Below are 17,856 nucleotides of genomic sequence, written 5' to 3'. Positions count from 1 at the left end.
CCCTCCACATTAATAAGATCCGTCTCCGGGCTACCAGGGAAGCAAAGGCCAGGACGTCGGCCTCTTTCACCCCTTGAACTCCCGGGTCTTCCGACACTCCAAAGATCGCTACCTCCGGACTCGGCACCACCCGTGTTTTTAGCACCATGGACATTGCCTTAGCGAAACCCTGCCAAAATCCTCTAAGCTTCAGGCATGACCAAAACATGTGGACATGATTTGCTGGGCTTCCCGCGCACCAAAAAACTTGCTCATCCGAGGCACTGTCATGTGTGCCAGTTGGACTACCTTCAATTGTATTAGGCTAAGCCTGGCACATGATGAGGATTATTAACCCTGCGTAGGGCATCCGCCACAGACCCGCCTCTATCTCTCCTCCTAGCCCGTCCTCCCACTTGCCTGTAAGCTCCTCCAACAGAGTTTCGTCCGCTTCCAAAGCTCCTGTTAAATATCTGATACCTTCCCCTCTCCCACCCAGATACTGGAGCCGACTCTAACCCGTATCTCCCATGGCAGCAGCAGCGGGAAGGACGGAACCTGCCTTCTCAAGAAGTCTCGTACCTGCAAATACCCAAACCCATTCCCACCTGGCAACTCAAATTTATCCTCCAAGGCTTTCGAGCTGGGGAAGCACCCGTCTATAAATAGATACCCCATCCTTCTAATTCCTGCTCTTTGCCATCTCTGGAACCCACCATCCAGCCTACCCGGCACAAACTGATGATTATTATAAATCGGGGTCCAAACCGATGCTCCCTCCACTCTTTATATCTCCTCCACTGCCCCCAGATTCTCAGAGCCGCCGCCACCACCTGACTTATGGAGTATCGGGCCGGCGAGAACGGAAGAGATGCCGTTATCAGTGCTTCCAAACTTGTGTCCTTACATGACGCCGCCTCCATCCACTCCCATACTGACCCCTCCCCCACTACCCACTTCCTAATCATGGCTATATTAGCCGCCCAGTAGTAGTTGCAGAAGTTCGGCAGCGCCAACCCACACTCCCCCCCCCCCCCCCCCGACTGCACTCCAGCAACACTTTCTTCACTCGCCACTCGCGGGGTTTTACCTGCCCACACAAAGCCCAAAATAAGCTTATTCACCTGCTTGAAAAACACCCTTGGGATGAAGATGGGGAGCAATATATCTTGTAGATGGTACATGCTTAAACGGTCAGTGGTGGAAATGAATATTTAAGGTGGTGTCTGGGGTGCCAACCAAGTGGCCTGTTTTGTCCTGGATGGTGAAGAACTTTGTGTGTTGATGGAGCTCATCCAGGCAAGTGTAGACTATTCCATCATACACAATGGCTTATGCCTTATAGATGGTGGACAGGTTTTGGGAAGTCAGGAGATTAGTTACTCTCTGCAGAATTCCTAACATCTGACCTGCACTTGTAGTCAGAGTATTTATTGTTACGGGCCAGGGTTTAGAAAACCCCAAAGTGTATCATGGAGTTTACCTGACCCAAAACTTTTCATAGATTGTGGTATGGGGAGCACACAGTCCGCTCTACAGGTGTGGCACAGCAGAAATGGAAATTTTTTAAAGCAAAACAATGTTTACTCTATGAACACAAGTTAACCTTTTTAAAACATACAGTGAACATCTTAGCAACCATCAATTCAAATACAACCCCCAAAGAATACAACACTAAGTAATCTTTAATAACTTCGCAAACAACATCCAGAAGACAGAAGAAACACCTTTCAACAGAAGCACATTAGGTTTACATTCACTACTGAGAACATTTATAATTTGAATTCACCAAATGATCAAGAGATAGTCTTTTGATGGCAGAGAGAACAGCAGTACACCTGCTTGGCCTGGCTTCAGCTCCAACAATGAAAACAAAACTAAGACACACCCTGCGGCAAACAGCCTAAAACGAAAGTAAAAAGCTGACAGACAGCCCAGCTCCACCCACTCTCTGACATCACTGCAGTAATAAACACCCATTTCTTAAAGGTACTCTCACTACAGACATTTATATACACACCCATTTATAAAGACCCATTTCTGAAAGGTACTCTCACATGACACCTCCCCCCAAGAAAAAAAAACCCATCAACTTCAAGATGGTTTCATTTTTCACCTTTTCACTAATGCACACAGTAAATATACTTTGTTGTTTCAAAATAAAAACAACACACGCAAACAGGCACAATAATATAGTCCATTTTTCGTCTTCTTCCTCCAACTGAAATCCTTCCTGATTGAGTCTCTTTGAACAAGATCTCTGCACGATCCGTCCATTTCTCTACGCCTCGGCATTTCTCTTCAAAGTCAGATACTTTAGTTCAATTTGATCACAGAGTCCCTTATAATTCTCCAACACAGGAGAATTGGATATCAAATCTTTCAGGCAGTCAAATGTCTGTTGAAAGTCCACTGTCAAATGAAATTTTCGACAGTTCGTCAGCAAGTCCATCAGTGGAGCAACCACGCTACAAAGCTTTTGCACAAATGTTGGAACAAATCCACTCATGCCAAGAAATGGCATTATTTCCCTTTGTCTTGAGCAGTGTTCTTCAGAGACGGGGGTGCGACCCGTGGGTGGGTCGCGGGCGGTTGTTGGGTCGCTGGGGCCGTCCTTCACAGCGCTCCCGATCTCGCAAATACCCGCGCAGCAGCCGACTTTAAATAACGGCGGCTGTTCAAATGGCCGTGAACATGTAGAAAAAATTCAGCCACAGCATAATCATCGCGCGTGCGATGATCGGGCGCGCATGCGCAGTGCTGCCACTATTTTTTTTAAAACAGTCGCAGCTTTTTGTTTTACAAGTTCGGGGGGGGGGGGGGGGGGGGGGGGGGGGAGAGAGGAGAAGGTTATTCATTTAATTTTTTTTTTACTTGTTCGGGGGTTTTATTCATTTTATTAATTTATTTTATTCATTTTATTTTATTTTGTACAAGTTCGGTGGGGGGGGGGGGGGGGGGGGGGGTTTATTTAATAAAATTTTACAGGAAGAAAAATGCAGAACATTGGACAGATGGAGACTCCATACTTTCCGACACCGGAAGGCTTCACCTTCATCAAACAGTTTCCATTGGAGGAGCGTGTATAAGGTCAAAAGGGACCCTAAACCATTTCCTCCATTTTTATCAGCAGCAAACAAGGTCAGAGAAAATGGTGGGTCGCTCAGGTCGGCCGGCGTGGGTCCCGAAGGTTGGCCGGTTGGTAAAAATGGGTCCCCGTAAGAAAAGTTTGAAGAACACTGGTCTTGAGGGTATTGAAAACTCCTCAATAACTGTTGGTTTCACATCCCGTGTAACCATTCGACCCTGTCCAATTGTATGGCCAAGGAAAGTGACTTGGGCTTTTCCAAATTCACTTTTGGCTAGGTTTATCACCAAACCTGCCTCCTGAAGTCGATCAAATAACTCCATCAGATGTTTTAAATGTTCTTTCCATGTCTGTCTGAAAATTACCAGATCGTCTATGTATACCGCACAATTGGGTAATCCTGAAACGACTTTGTTAGTTAACCGTTGAAATGTGGGTGGGGTGTTTTTCATGTCAAATGGCATAACTTTGAATTGGTATATACCATCTGGAGTCACAAAAGCTGAAATCTCCTTTGCACTTTCAGATAAAGGTACCTGCCAGTAACCTTTAAGTAAATCCAATTTGGAAACAAAAGCTGATTGTCCCACTTTCTCAATGCAATCCTCCAAATGTGGGATAGGATAAGAGTCCATTCTTGTAACTGCATTAACCTTTCTACAGTCCACACACAACCGCTGGGTACCATCTGGTTTAGGTACCATCAGTATGGGAGAGCTCCATTGGCTGCAACCCACTTCAATTATGCCATTTTTAAGCATACTCTCAATATCTTTGTTAACCTGTGCCAATTTTAAAGGCTTAAGTCTGTATGGATGTTGTTTGATTGGAACAGCATTTCCCACATCTACATCATGTATAGCCATTTTAGTACTTCCCAATTTATCCCTACAAACTTGCCTACGTGATATCAATAACTCTTTCAGGTCAGTTTGTTTTTCCTCTGGAAGGTAACTCAACAATTTATCCCAATTTTTAAGAACATCCTTGTTTTCCAATTCAATTTGAGGTATGTCAAATTCCAAGTCATCTGGATTTGGTTCGTCACTTTGAGTTGAATCATTAAAACCTCCTCCTTTTTCTCTCCTTCCCTTTCAAAGTACCTTTTAAGCATATTCACATGACACACTCGGTGAGTCTTCCTTCTATCTGGTGTTTTTACCACATGATTCACCTCACTTTTCAATCTGATAAGGGCCACAAACCTTGCTTTTAAAGGTTCACCTACCACTGGTAACAAAACTAAAACTTTATCTCCACTGGTAAAACTACAAACTTTGGATTTCTTGTCCGCTACCCATTTCATCATATTTTGTGCAACTTTCAAATGTTGTCTAGCCAATTCACCTGCTCTATTTAATCCGTTCTCTAAAATTTGACACGTAATCCAATAATGTAATTTCTGATTTTCTGATTTCTCACTCACCAATTTTCCTGAATCAATTTAAGTGGTCCTCTTACCTCATGACCAAAAATTAATTCAAAAGGACTAAATTTGGTTGACTCATTAGGTGCATTCCTAATTGCAAACAGTACGAATGGAATTCCTTTATCCCAGTCCTCTGGATAATCGTGACAATAAGCCCTCAACATTGTCGTTAATGCCTGATGCCAACTTTCTAACGCTCCCTGCAATTCTGGATGGTACGCAGTTGATTTAAATTGTTTTATTCCTAAGCTATCCATAACTTCTTCGAATAACCTCGAGGTAAAATTTGATCCTTGATCCGATTGTATTTCTGTGGGTAGTCCATATCTAGTAAAGAATTTAACTAACTCTTCCACAATCTTTTTAGATGTAATATTACGTACTGGAATGATCTCTGGAAACCTAGTACACATCCATTAGAGTCTAAAGATATTGATTTCACTTTTCGTTTCAGGAAGCGGCCCTACGCAATCAATTAGGACCCTTGTAAAAGGTTCCTCAAATGCTGGAATGGGTATTAAGGGTGCTGGTTTTATCACTGTTTGAGGTTTCCCTATCACATGACGTGTGACATGATTGACAAAATTTAAGTACATCTTTATGTAGTCCAGGCCAATAAAAATGTTTTTGGATTTTAGCTCGAGTTTTCCTTGTTCCCAAATGACCTCCCACTGGTACCTCACGTGCAACTCGCAACACCTCCTTTCTATACCCTACCGGCAATACTACTTGATGAACTTCTGCCCACTTTTCATCCGCCTGCATATGTAAAGGTCTCCACTTTCTCATCAAGACATCACTTTTATGGTAATGACACTCTGGTATACACGCAGATTCCACTTCCGTGTATGCTTTCTGATACATCCATTTTATTTTTACATCTTTTTGTTGTAACTCCTCCAAATTTCTTGAACTAAAAATAGCCGCCTCATCCTCCACCTATTCTTGTTCTTTTTCAACCATTTGATCAAAAATCATTTCTGATAATTGGACTTCATCTTCACTCTCTGATTTCTTATCTCGTCTTAACCTGTGACTTTGAGACCTTGTTACTACACAATCTGGACAAATCCCAGGATATTCGTCCTTCAACACTTCAGTTGTCTGATTTTCCACTGGCTTATCAACCACAGTAGGCATCACTCCCACCTGCGATCCAGCTACATCAATACCCACGATAAACTGTATTCCTGGACAAGATAGTTTCTCTATTACTCCTACTACCACTTCACCACTCTTCACTGGACTTTCCAACCTTACCTTATATAACTGAACACTACTCCTCTCACCCCGAATTCCACATATTACCACCTTTTCTGGCAACATTCTTCCCAAGCTACATAACTCCTCATCTCTCACCATTAAAGATTGACTAGCTCCCGTATCTCTTAAAATTGTAACTTCTTTACCTGCTGCTCCTGATACACGAGTAAACTTGACCCACACAAGTAAATTCTTTAAAGAGATCTAGCACCTTCTTATCAATCACCTCTTGATCAGGCTGTACAATCTTTTGCACCTCCTTCACTTCACTTGGGCTTTCCTTTACCACTTTAAACAACCCTCACTGTCTTATCCTGTTTTACCATATCAGCCTTCCCAGTGCTTTTCTTCCACCACCAACACTGAATTTGCGAAAGACAGCGGGAGCATGTCCAACCTTTTGAAGTCCCCTCCATCTGCTCTACCAGCCGAGATAGATTAAGCTTGTGGAGGGCATCCCACTTTCGAGCCACCTGTATCCCTAGGTACCGAAAGCTCTTCTCGACCATCTTCAGCGGAAGCTCTCCCAGTCTCATCTCCTGCCCCTTAGCTTGGATCACAAACATCTCGCTTTTCTTCTTTAGTTTGTACCCCGAGAATGCCAAAGTCCCTCAGAATCTGCATGACCTCCCCCATCCCCTCTAGTGGGTCCGAGATATACAGGAGCAGGTCATTCGCATAAAGCGAGACCCAGTGCTTCCACACCCCCCCCCCCCCCCCCCCCCCCACCAAACCCTGCCAGTTCTTTGAAGTCCGCAGCACTATAGCCAGCGGCTCTATCGCAAGGGCAAATAATAATGGGGAGAGGGGCACCCCTGCCTCATCCCCGGTGGAGCCTAAAGTATTCCGACCTCACCCTGTTCGTGAACACACTTGCCACGGGGGCCTGGTAGAGTAGCTGGATCCAACCTATGAACCCCTCACCAAATCCGAACCTTCTTAGCGCTTCCCATAGGTACTCCCATTCCACCCGGTCAAAGGCTTTCTCTGCGTCCATCGCCGCCACTACTTCTACCTCCCTTCCCTCTGAGGGCATCATGATGATGTTTAGGAGCCTCCATTCATTGGAGTTCAATTTCCTGCCCTTAATGAAGCCTGTCTGATCCTCTCCTATCGCCCCAGGGACACAGTCCTCAATTCTAGCAGTCAAGATCTTGGCCAGCAGTTTGGCGTCTACTTTCAGAAGCGATATCGGTCTATAAGATCCACACTAGCGGATCTTTCTCTCGTTTGAGGATGAGTGAAATCGAAGCCTGTGACATTGTGATGATGGGGGGGGGGGGGGGGAGTGTCCCTTTCTCTTTGGCCTCATTAAAAGGACCTTAGTAGGAGTGGGCACAGCAGTTCCAAAAATTTCTTGTTCAATTCTACAAGGTAGCTGTCTGGCCCCGGGGCCTTGCCCGACTGTATGTTCCCTAGATCCTTTACCATCTCCTCCAGCTCTATCGGGGCCCTCAGTCCCCCGACCAGATCCTCTTCCACCTTTGGAAACCTCAGTTGGTCCATGAATTGCTTCATCCCTTCCCCTCCCGGCGGGGCTCTGACTCATACAATTTACCATAAATGCCCTAAAGACTTTGTTCACCCGCTCTTGGTCTATGACCGTGTTGCTGTTGCCCTCCTTATCCCGTACTTCCCCAATTTCCCTGGCCGCCTCCCTCTTGCGAAGTTGGTGCACTAGCATTCTACTCGCTTTCTCCCCGTATTCATAGACAGCCCCTATGGCCTTCCTCAGCTGTGCTGCTGCTTTCCCAGTGGTCAGCAGGTCGAATTCCGCCTGCAACCTCTGGCGCTATTTCAGTAGCCCCGTCTTGGGGGTCTCCCCGTAGCTCCTGTCTACTCTGAGTATCTCCTTGACTAGCCTTTCTCTCGCCGCTCTTTCTTTCTTCTCCCTATGGGATCCGATAGAGATTAACCCCCCTCTGATGACTGCCTTCAGGACCTCCCACGCCTTGGACACTGCTACCTCCCCCGTATCATTAGTTTCCAGGTAACTTTTAATGTTCCTCCTTATCCGCCCACAAACCTCGTCATCTGCTAGCAGCCCCACATCTAGCCTCCATAGCAGGGGCTGACCTCTGTCCTCCCCAAGATGCAAATCCACCCAGAGCCCCAATTTGTTATGGGCCAGGGTTTAGAGAACCCCAAAAGTGCATCATGGAGTTCACCTGACCCAAAACTTTTCATAGATTGTGGTATGGGGAGCACACGGTCCACTCTCCAGGTGTGGTACAGCAGAAATGGAAAGTAATTTTTAAAGCAAAACAATGTTTATTCTATGAACTCAAGTTAACCTTTTTGAAACATACAGTGAACATCTTAGCAACAATCAATTCAAATATAACCCCCAAAGAATACAACACTATGTCATCTTTAATAACTTCGCAAACAACATCCAGAAGACAGAAGAAACACCTTTCAACAGAAGCACATTAGGTTTACATTCACTACTGAGAACATTTATAATTCTGAATTCACCAAATGATCAAGAGAAAGTCTTTTGATGGCAGAGAGAACAACAGTACACCTGCTTGGTATGGCTTCAGATCCAACACTGTAAACGAAACTAAAACATACCCTGCAGCAAACAGCCTAAAACGAAAGTAAAAAGCTGACAGACAGCCCAGCTCCACCCACTCTCTGACATCATTGCAATAGTAAACACCCATTTCTTAAAGGTACTCTCACACGACAAGTTTCATGAGGAAATTCAGCAAGACTTGTAAATGGAAGGAATTTCTAACCTGCGATTTTTGGATACGAGAGAAAGGCTCACCTGATTCACTACTTCAAAGTAGATCCCCAGTGTAGTGCAGGGATCTAAACTGCAAATTTTCCACTGGCATGTACCACCTACACCCAGTTCCTAAAGGAACAGAAGACTGTGGAAGTTATTCAAATACATAGCTGTTTGAATTGTCCATAAAACACATCAAACTCAATAAAAATAAATCCTGGGCACACATGCATGTTGCAAAAATAGATAAATTACTTCAAAAAGTCTTCAAGTAATTAAGTACAGCAAAGTACATATTGATTAGAAAATTTAGAAAAAATGTAAAGTACTCTTAAATGGTTCATAATTTTAAACTTGCAATCACACTCTGCACAGAGAATCTAAACATTTAGATTATTTTACTACTTGGATTCATAGGAAGATTAAAAGATATGTTCCAAATATCAAGCCAAATCACCAGTTGTCCAATGCTGTTTTTTAAAAAAAATCAACAGATAAATTAAAAGTTTCAATAGTTATACACTTGTTTTTCTACTCAGTGATTAGCTGATGATATATAAACAAAATATTAGCTCCATGCTAACTTATGATGCCAGATAGTCACATATTCCATGTATCAGAATAAACCCAAACTTACATTTTCAGACACAGAAGTGCCTTTGGAGTTCAAAGACACACAGGTCCCAATTGCACCAGCAATCTTCAGTTCTCTAGTTGTCTAAAGGGAATAAATTATTTCAGAGATGGGAGTCAGTGTAGTGAATACAATCTTTTCTCACACATATGTTCCTGAAAGAACAAACATTAATAAAATGCATGGATTTGGAATATTAGTGTCATTATTCTCAAATGTATTAGGCCAGACAATTCTTTAATCAATTGACAGATAAAACTTCAAAAGTAGCTAAATATTATGCAAGCCAAAGTACCTCTCAGCAGGAGTGGTATGGTCTACTATCAACAGATAATGAATGAACTTGTGTTTAGGATAGAAGACAACATTGGCACTATAGTTTTACCTCACCCTGGGATGGAACACTCTGCGAATAAAAAGAATCCCCAACAAATCGAAATTCACCTGTGGACTTGCTGATTCAAATCAGCTACAGCTAAATTGACTGATTACTGTATTGCTAAATATATCTTCAGCAGCTACAAAATGAAGTAAATAAGGCACTGGACACAGAATCAATCATTCACAAACTTAAAAACACATTTGACAGAAAAGCATCTTTCCTTCTAATAGAACAGCACCGCAATTCTGAAGAGCCTGTACATGTATGTTTTCTTCCAGCTTCTTCTATTGTCTGCTGTCCTACAGGTAATGCTCCCTACTGGATTCCAGAGTGGTATAGAACACCCATCATCTCAGCCAATTGTTAAATGTAAGCAAACTATGTTCCATGGATGTGAACCGAGCCTGGCCCTAGCATAAGATGTCCGAGGTCACTGGGCAACCTTCCTCCCCTCTAACCAGAGGAAATTGGATCAGTTGTCACTCTCCTACCACTATCCTGCTCGTGTACAGCTTTGGAATCAAAGCATGGATATTTCACATTGGTGCTTTTTCTTCAATCTAGTTTACAGGATCTCACAACATCACAAACAATTAAAATTGCAAGTATTGTTAACAGCACTCTGAACCGGGATAAGATTACAGTCTTATGATCACTCCTGGCACACTGCATTTCAGAGAGACTTTTTAAAATTCTATTTTGAATGTTTTAGCGTTTGGAACTGTAGCCACCTGGGGTGGCCACGTCCCGATTCCAAAATGGACATTCGCAAAGAGTACAGGGAAAAATGGACAGCACTAGAAAAACAAGCAAGTACAAGGTTTCCTGTGGATTGGAACTTGTAGAGCCCAGACAGAACTGAAACTACAAGCCATTAGCATAGTAATGAGCTATCTCCGGGGACAAAAGAGAAACAATTAAACAATTGGTACCAGGGCAGACTCCCCAGCGCCAGTGGAGACTAAAACAAAGGCAGGCCAACGGTTACCTAGAGCCCGCACAGCGATCAGGGAACGACCCCGTTATTGGAGAGAATCGATACAAATGATTAGGACATGGTCTAATTAATTGGGACCAAGTCCAGGGTTCGCCCAGAAGGGCGCAAAACCCTTTGGGCTATAAAGCAGAGTCCCCAAGGTCAGAACGCTCTCTTAAGAACTCCTCTTCTTCACCTTTACCTTGGCCTTTGGCTCTCAGCGACGAGAGGCCCGCCAATCCCCAACCAAGTAAGTCTAAGGTCAACGCACGCTACGAGATAGGCGCTCCTAGCTACTATTCTATACCAGTTCGAAGCCAGCAGTATCAGAACCGGACAACGGCCATTGTTCCTCTGACTGAGTGGGCGCCCGAAGCTAAGTATAGGCTTTTAGTAGTAGTTGTAGTTTAGTGAGTAGAGTTTGTGCATGAGTAATAATTGACTGTGCGTGTAAAGAAATGTGCATTGATTTCAAACTTACTAACTGGTGTATCGAGTCATTGATCAGTATACGGTTTTGAACCTTGTGGTGGTATCAAAAAGATACCTGGCGACTCTTGAGCAAAGGTAATTAAAACAGAGCAAATTAAGGAAAGCATAACGAGCAACAGAACGGATTGTCAAATGCTCGTGGCATCGATGAAGAAGACTTGTATTAAGGGATTAATGTCTCTGGCTTCCAAAATTTTGGCTTTGATTTCTTTCGATTAAAAAACATGATCTCACCACATTTATTTGCAGGTATATTTTAATTGCTCTCATCTGTAGAATAAAGATACTTTATTTTCATTAACAGTGTTGATTGTGGTACACATTTTGCAAAGGTGACACATAACCACAATCACAATGAAGGCTGGCAAGGAATAGGGTTTATTAAAGATAACCACAGTCAGCATAAAAATATAACCTCATTGTCACAAGGCTCCAGAAAGAGGTCATGTTCAACAAGGTACATTCAACACCAGATATGGCCCAATAATGACGCAGGATATTAGTCGTTGCTTTTGTGCCATCAGTTGAGAGTCGGGGGCGAAATTCTTCCCTACCCGGCGGGGCGGGGGGTCCCGGCGTAGTGGAGTGGCGCCAACCACTCCAGAATTCTCCGCACCTTTAGGGGCCAAGCCCTCACATTGAGGGGCTAAGCTCACGCCGGAGCGGATGGCACCACACCGACTGCCGCCAAATCCGGCAACAACGGCCTTTGACGCCCGCCGCCCGGGCTGGCCGAAAGCCCTTCGCCGGTTCGCGCATGCGCCGGTGCGTCAGCTGCTGCTGACGTCACCACCGGCGCATGCGCACTGGGGGATTCTCTTCCGCCTCCGCCATGGTGGAGGCCGTGGCGGCGGCAGAAGAAAAAGTGCCCCCACGGCACTGGCCCGCCCGCCGATCGGTGGGCCCCGATCGCGGGCCTGGCCACCGTGAGGGCACCCCGCGGGGCCCCCCAGGATCCCGGGGGCCCGCTCACGCCGCCGATCCCATCGGCACAGAGGTGGTTCAAACCACGGCGGCGGGAGAGGCCTCTCAGCGGCGGGACTTCGGCCCATCTGGGCCGGAGAATAACGGCAGCACAGAAACCCGTAGCCTCCCGCCATTCTCCAAGGCGGGCGGCGGGATTGGCAACACGCCAACTTTTTGCGGGTGGGAGAATTCTGGACATGGCGAGGGCGGGATTTTCGGCGGCCCCGGGCGATTCTCCGATCCTGCTGGGGGTCGGAGAATTTCGCCCCAGTTTCAAAGTAATGGAGCCAGGACAAGATCACAATATTATAATAGGATAGTTTTATTTTCACCAAGGAAGATGGGTGAGCTGTGACACCATTGAGGGTGATAGAATTGGCAGATAGTGAAAGCAAATAAGCGAAATAAAGAAATACACAGCAAGTATTTCACATGCCAGGTCAATCATGAAATCAGAATCTTAATGATGAGTAGGTTTTGCTTACCTTAATCTCTAAAGTGGCACCAAATGCCATTCTGAAATCCCCTTGCAAGCCTTTACTGAAAACCCTTTGGAATGTTTGCTTGAAGAGGGAAGTGTTGAAGGAGTCGCCCATCACAATGTAACCTCTGGATTAATTAATAACAAATTCTAGGTTATTTAATGACAAAATGCATGACATTGATCAGTACAATAGCTAAAATATTCAGACAAGAAGCACATCGGTTATCAGCTGCAGGTTGAAGGCAGCAATCAAATCTGCCTATGAAAGCACCTCAACCAGGCACTCCATTACATTGAGTCAGGAGGTGAATGATTCACTGCATCTTGTAGTCACAGTATTATATAACTGGGCCAGTTAAGTTTCTGGTCAATGGTAAACCCCCACGATGTTGATGGTGGGCAATTCAGCAATCTTAATGCCTTTAATGTCATGGGGAGATCATTAAAATCTCTGTCTGAAAACCATAGAAAAGTTACAGCACAGAAGCAGGCCATTTGGCTCATTTTGTCCATCCCATCCAGAGAACACCCATGTCCCCTTTCTAATCTCACCTTCCTGCACCCAGCCCATAGCCCTGTAGCTCACAGCGCTTAACGTGCAGGTCCAAGTACCTTTTAAAAAAGAGTTTCAGATCTCTGCCTCCAGCACCAACTCGGGCAGTGAATTCCAGACACCCCTCTATGTAAAAAAAAAGGTTCTTCATCGCGACCCCTCTACATTTATTTTGACTCCATGTTCCTTGGTTCCAGAATTCTCTGCCAAAGAGAACAATTTTATCCTGTCCACTCTACGCTCACCCTCTTGTACTCCTTAATTAAGTCACCTCCTCAGCCTTCTTTGTTCCAAGGAGCTAACCCCAACCTATCCAATCTCTCCTCAAGGCTACACTTTTCCAGCACTGGCAGCATTCTTGTAAACCTCCTCTGCACTCTCTCCAGAACAATTACGTCCTTCCTTTAATGCGGTGACCAGAACTACACACAATACTCCAGTTGTGGCCTCACCACTGCTTTATACAATTCCAACATTATATCCTTACTTTTATTCTATACCTCTGTCAATGAAGGAAAGCATTCCATATGCTTTCTTTACAACCTTGTCTACTTGAACTGCAGCCTTTAGGGAACTGTATACTTGTACACCAAGATCTCTAATTTCATGTATTTCTCTTAGTATATTCCTATTTATTGTGTACTCCGTACAACTGTTTGACCTTCCTAAATGTATGACCTCACAATTCTGTATTAATATCCATCTGCCACATTACTACCCACTCCACCAACCTACATTGCTTTGGAGATTATAATTATCCTCTACACTATCCACTACTCAGCCAATCTTGTCTGCAAATTTCCCAATTATGCCCCCTACATTCACATCCAAATTGTTAATATATAACACAAACAGTTAAGGGTCCCATGCCTTTCTACATGACAGTTAATCCCATCTCTCTGGATTGATTCTACTAATTTGCCCACCACTGACATAAGATTATCTGGCCTATAGTTTGGCATTTTCTTCAATCCCTTTTTAAACAACGGAACTCCATTTGCATTGCTCCAATCCTCCAGTAACTCCCCTGTATCTAGTGAACATTGGAAAATCATCCTCAGAGTATCTTGTTGAAGCTGGTCCTTGCCCAACACTTGTGTGGCTCAAATGCAACTTGCCACTTATCAGGCCAAGCCTGAATATATCCAGGTCTTGCTTCATGTGGACATGGGGTGCTTCAGTAGGGAACAGTGGCGTAATGTGATTGGACTAGTAATCCCTGTTAAGCTCCGATTGTATCTCTGTAATAACTAGAAAGAAAGCCTTGACATCTTGGGGCAGCAGGGTAGCATGGTGGTTAGCATAAATGCTTCACAGCTCCAGTGTCCCAGGTTCGATTCTCGGCTGGGTCACTGTCTGTGTGGAGTCTGCACGGCCTCCTCCTGTGTGCGTGGGTTTCCTCCGGGTGCTCCGGTTTCCTCCCACAGTCCAAAGATGTGCGGGTTAGGTGGATTGGCCATGCTAAATTGCCCGTAGTGTCCTAATAAAAGTAGGGTTAAGGGGAGGCTGTTGGGTTACGGGTATAGGGTGGATACGTGGGTTTGAGTAGGGTGATCATGGCTCGGCACAACATTGAGGGCCGAAGGGCCTGTTCTGTGCTGTACTGTTCTATGTTCTATCTTCAACTCCAATTTTATTGAATTCCACATTCACTTTGGAGTCCTTGTTGAAGATTCTCTTAAGATTAACATGCAGGTTCAATAGGCAGTTAGGAAGGCAAATGCAATGTTCGAGAGGGCTCGAATACAAAAGCAGGGGTATACTTCTGAGGCTGTATACAGCTCTGGTCAGACCCTATTTGGAGTACTGTGAGCAGTTTTGAGCCCCGTATCTAAGGAAGGAAGTGCTGGCCTTGGAAAAAATCCAGAGGAGGTTCAAAAGAATGATCGCTGGAATGAAGAGCTTGTCGTATGAGGACTCTGGGTCTATACTCGTTGGAGTTTAGAAGGATGAGGGGCGATCTTATTGAAATTTACAGGATACTGCGAGGTCTGGATAGAGTGGACATGGACAGGATGTTTCCACTTGTAGGATAAACTAGAACCAGAGAGCACAATCTCAGACCAAAGGGACGATCCTTTAAAACAAAGAGGAGGAATTTCTTCAGCCAGAGGGTGGTGAATCTGTGGAATTCTTTGCCGCAGAAGGCTGTGGAGGCCAAATCTGTGTCTTTAAGACAGAGATAGATAGGTTCTTGATTAATAAGGGGATCAGGGGTTATGGGGAGAAGGCAGGAGAATGGGGATGAGAAAAATATCAGCCATGATTGCATGGCAGAGCAGACTCGATGGGCCGAGTGGCCTAATTCTTCTCCTATGTCTTATGATCTTCACTTCTACTCCAACTCCACTGTGCTACCCGTTTCCCAATTATATATATGTGCAGTCCATCAAACAATAAGTGTGGTCTATTAAACAATTAAAGCTCCATTTCTAACTTAAGCACGGGGGAAAAGGAAAAGTTTGACTTAAATTAACACAGAATATATGTCTTTTCTTTTCTACAATCTATTCCCCCTTCATAAGCAATTTTTTTAATCCACCCTCACATTCTCTTGCTTAAAGGAAAATACATCCCCCCTTCAACGATTCCCAATACCTTCTTTGAGCTAGCTGCTTTTTTCATCAGTCAGATAATTGGTAACAGCTATCAACCCACCTGATCTGATCAATCTCCCTGTTCTTTAGCATCTATTTTAGGCTCACTAGGTCAATCCATAATCTCTTTCCACTGACCTTTTTCGTTGAATGGACGTTCTCTCAAAGGGACTTATTGTCTGTGTGACACTCTATAGGTACTGTTCATGAATGTCCTATCCCAATCAAAATTTCTGTCCAGATCCTGAATATACAAAATGCCATATCTATTGCCTTCACTGCCTATGTACTTTTTACCACTCTTCATATCTTTTTAGTTTCCCATGCCAAAGGGTAATATTTACCTTTCTCCCCCAAATTATAAATCCTTCTGCACTCAAAAAACAATGACAGATTAGTACAAGATGCTCGTCAACGAATCAGTTTCAGTTGTCTAATATTACCTAAAAATAGATATTTCAAAACACAATTTTCTGATTTTAATTTTGCCAATGTTTTGTTTGCTCAATCAATTTCATCAACTTTGGGATCGTTCATTTTAGTGCTTAGTTCCAAAAACATAAAAATTGGCGTCCAGTCTTGATTGTCTAGTTAACCGATTCAGCTGCCCAAATAAACTTTGGAGTACCAATTTTTCCTTTTCAGATACAGCCATATCCTTCAGTGATAATTGCTATGGGGTTAATATTCTCCAAGAAGGCCGCTGTTGTAGCGTAACATGCTAACCACTCTGCCTGATTTCTAACCCAATATATTTGAATGCACCAGATGCCTGACTTCCAATCTTGAATTCCATTCTAAGCCCGTTATTAACAGTATTTTCTGGGGTTTGGTGGAAGGATGGGATCGTTGTTATTGATATGGGCATTGACATTACATTAGTTACTGATTATTGTTTATTGTCGGGTGTAAATTTTGGGAGAAAATGAGAAAAAGGAGGCGAATAAAAAATATTTTTTTAAAAAACAAACAGTATTTTCAAATTTGCTGTTACCACCCTACAAAAACAATCTACATGCATCATGAAGATGTCCAAAAGTTTCCTCCATGGTGCCAATAAAACATCCAAGGGACTGCTTTCAACTGAAGATAGCCCAGCTTTAACAAAACAAAGCTCACAGAGAAATACCAAACTCTGGAGACATCATTCAACCCATATACACATTTATTTAACTTCCGGAATACAAAGCTGATGTCCCTGTAAGAAAGCAGCTTTTATATCTATCGACTTGCATTCTCAAGCACAGAGCCAAGATGATCTTCAAAATAACCTTTCCTGCCATAGGTGAATCTACCCTTACATCTTGGTCACCCAAATTTTCTTAAAAACCTTGTGCCGCCAGCCTGGCTTTGGTCTCAAGTTCCATCAGGAAGCACCCTTTATGTGCATATCCACCTACGAGATAGACCACATTGTCCCCTATCTGGGACTTCAGTGTACACCCCAAATTATTTCCTACTTTGCAGTTCTTGCTGTTTTATATATTTTATCATCCAATTTGATGGATAGCACTAAGGCCTCTCGAGTATGAGCTCCTTGTAGCATTCCTAGTCTGTATCAATTTCTCCCTTGTATCTCATTCCGGACAGCTACTGCTTCATCTCCCCCTGCTATATTGGGATCTTCTTTCAAGTCCGTGATCTTTCCTGTGGGCATGTTTACTGCCAGACCTATTGTCCGCTAATTGGCACACTAACTACTCTCCATTTTTGTACTTAATGTTCCCAAACCACGAGCCGAACCTCCTTCCCTTTATCTTATGCATTCAACCAGTTTTATATTTTCTGATGGCTTTACTTGCTCTACCAACGATAGTTGCATCCTTCCACTGACTGGCCTCTTCTGCCAATTTTTGGTAGCTTTCCTTTAATTCCAGTAAATAGCTTAATCCGGTCGCCAGAATTACTATGTCCTTCTTCAGATACCTTGTCACTTTCCATGATCTAGTCGTCATAAATCTGTAACATTAGTGTATGATAGGCACCTGGTTCCTCAGCATGTTCCATAACCCCTTTTGATTCCGCAAACTTATAATCTGTGTCCATTAATCATGATGAGTGTACCTGAACAATCTGATTTCCATGCTGAAAAGGATTGTTATACCATATATAGCTATAACCTTTCCTGGACCTTTCCACTCATTAAATCCATAATGCCCGTCTCCTTATTTGATAGTAATTTCCGATGGCCGTGCATGGTGCCTCAAAGCTCTCAGAATTCTTTGAAATTTCTGCTTTAAGGAATGTTCTTCTGCTCGTGTGCAGTGCATTCAAGT

The 17,856-nt window shown here is 43.7% G+C and overlaps 1 protein-coding gene across 1 annotated transcript in view; it reads right to left on the bottom strand.

Annotated features, from left to right (window-relative positions):
* The window catches only part of LOC119972310 (protein transport protein Sec23B), a 75,641-nt gene that overhangs the window by 24,935 nt on the left and 32,850 nt on the right, over window positions 1-17,856 (bottom strand). The window contains exons 10-12 of the mRNA XM_038808811.1: window positions 12,432-12,555; window positions 9,134-9,214; window positions 8,536-8,625 (exon numbers count right to left, since the gene is read on the bottom strand). Of these exons, the coding sequence (XP_038664739.1) occupies window positions 8,536-8,625; window positions 9,134-9,214; window positions 12,432-12,555 (295 nt within the window). The remainder of the gene's footprint in view (window positions 1-8,535; window positions 8,626-9,133; window positions 9,215-12,431; window positions 12,556-17,856) is intronic.

This window comes from Scyliorhinus canicula, chromosome 1, assembly GCF_902713615.1.
Source record: "Scyliorhinus canicula chromosome 1, sScyCan1.1, whole genome shotgun sequence".
NCBI lineage: Eukaryota > Metazoa > Chordata > Chondrichthyes > Carcharhiniformes > Scyliorhinidae > Scyliorhinus > Scyliorhinus canicula.
Note: the sequence above shows the minus strand (reverse complement) of the source record. Positions and strands in the feature narration are given on the sequence as shown.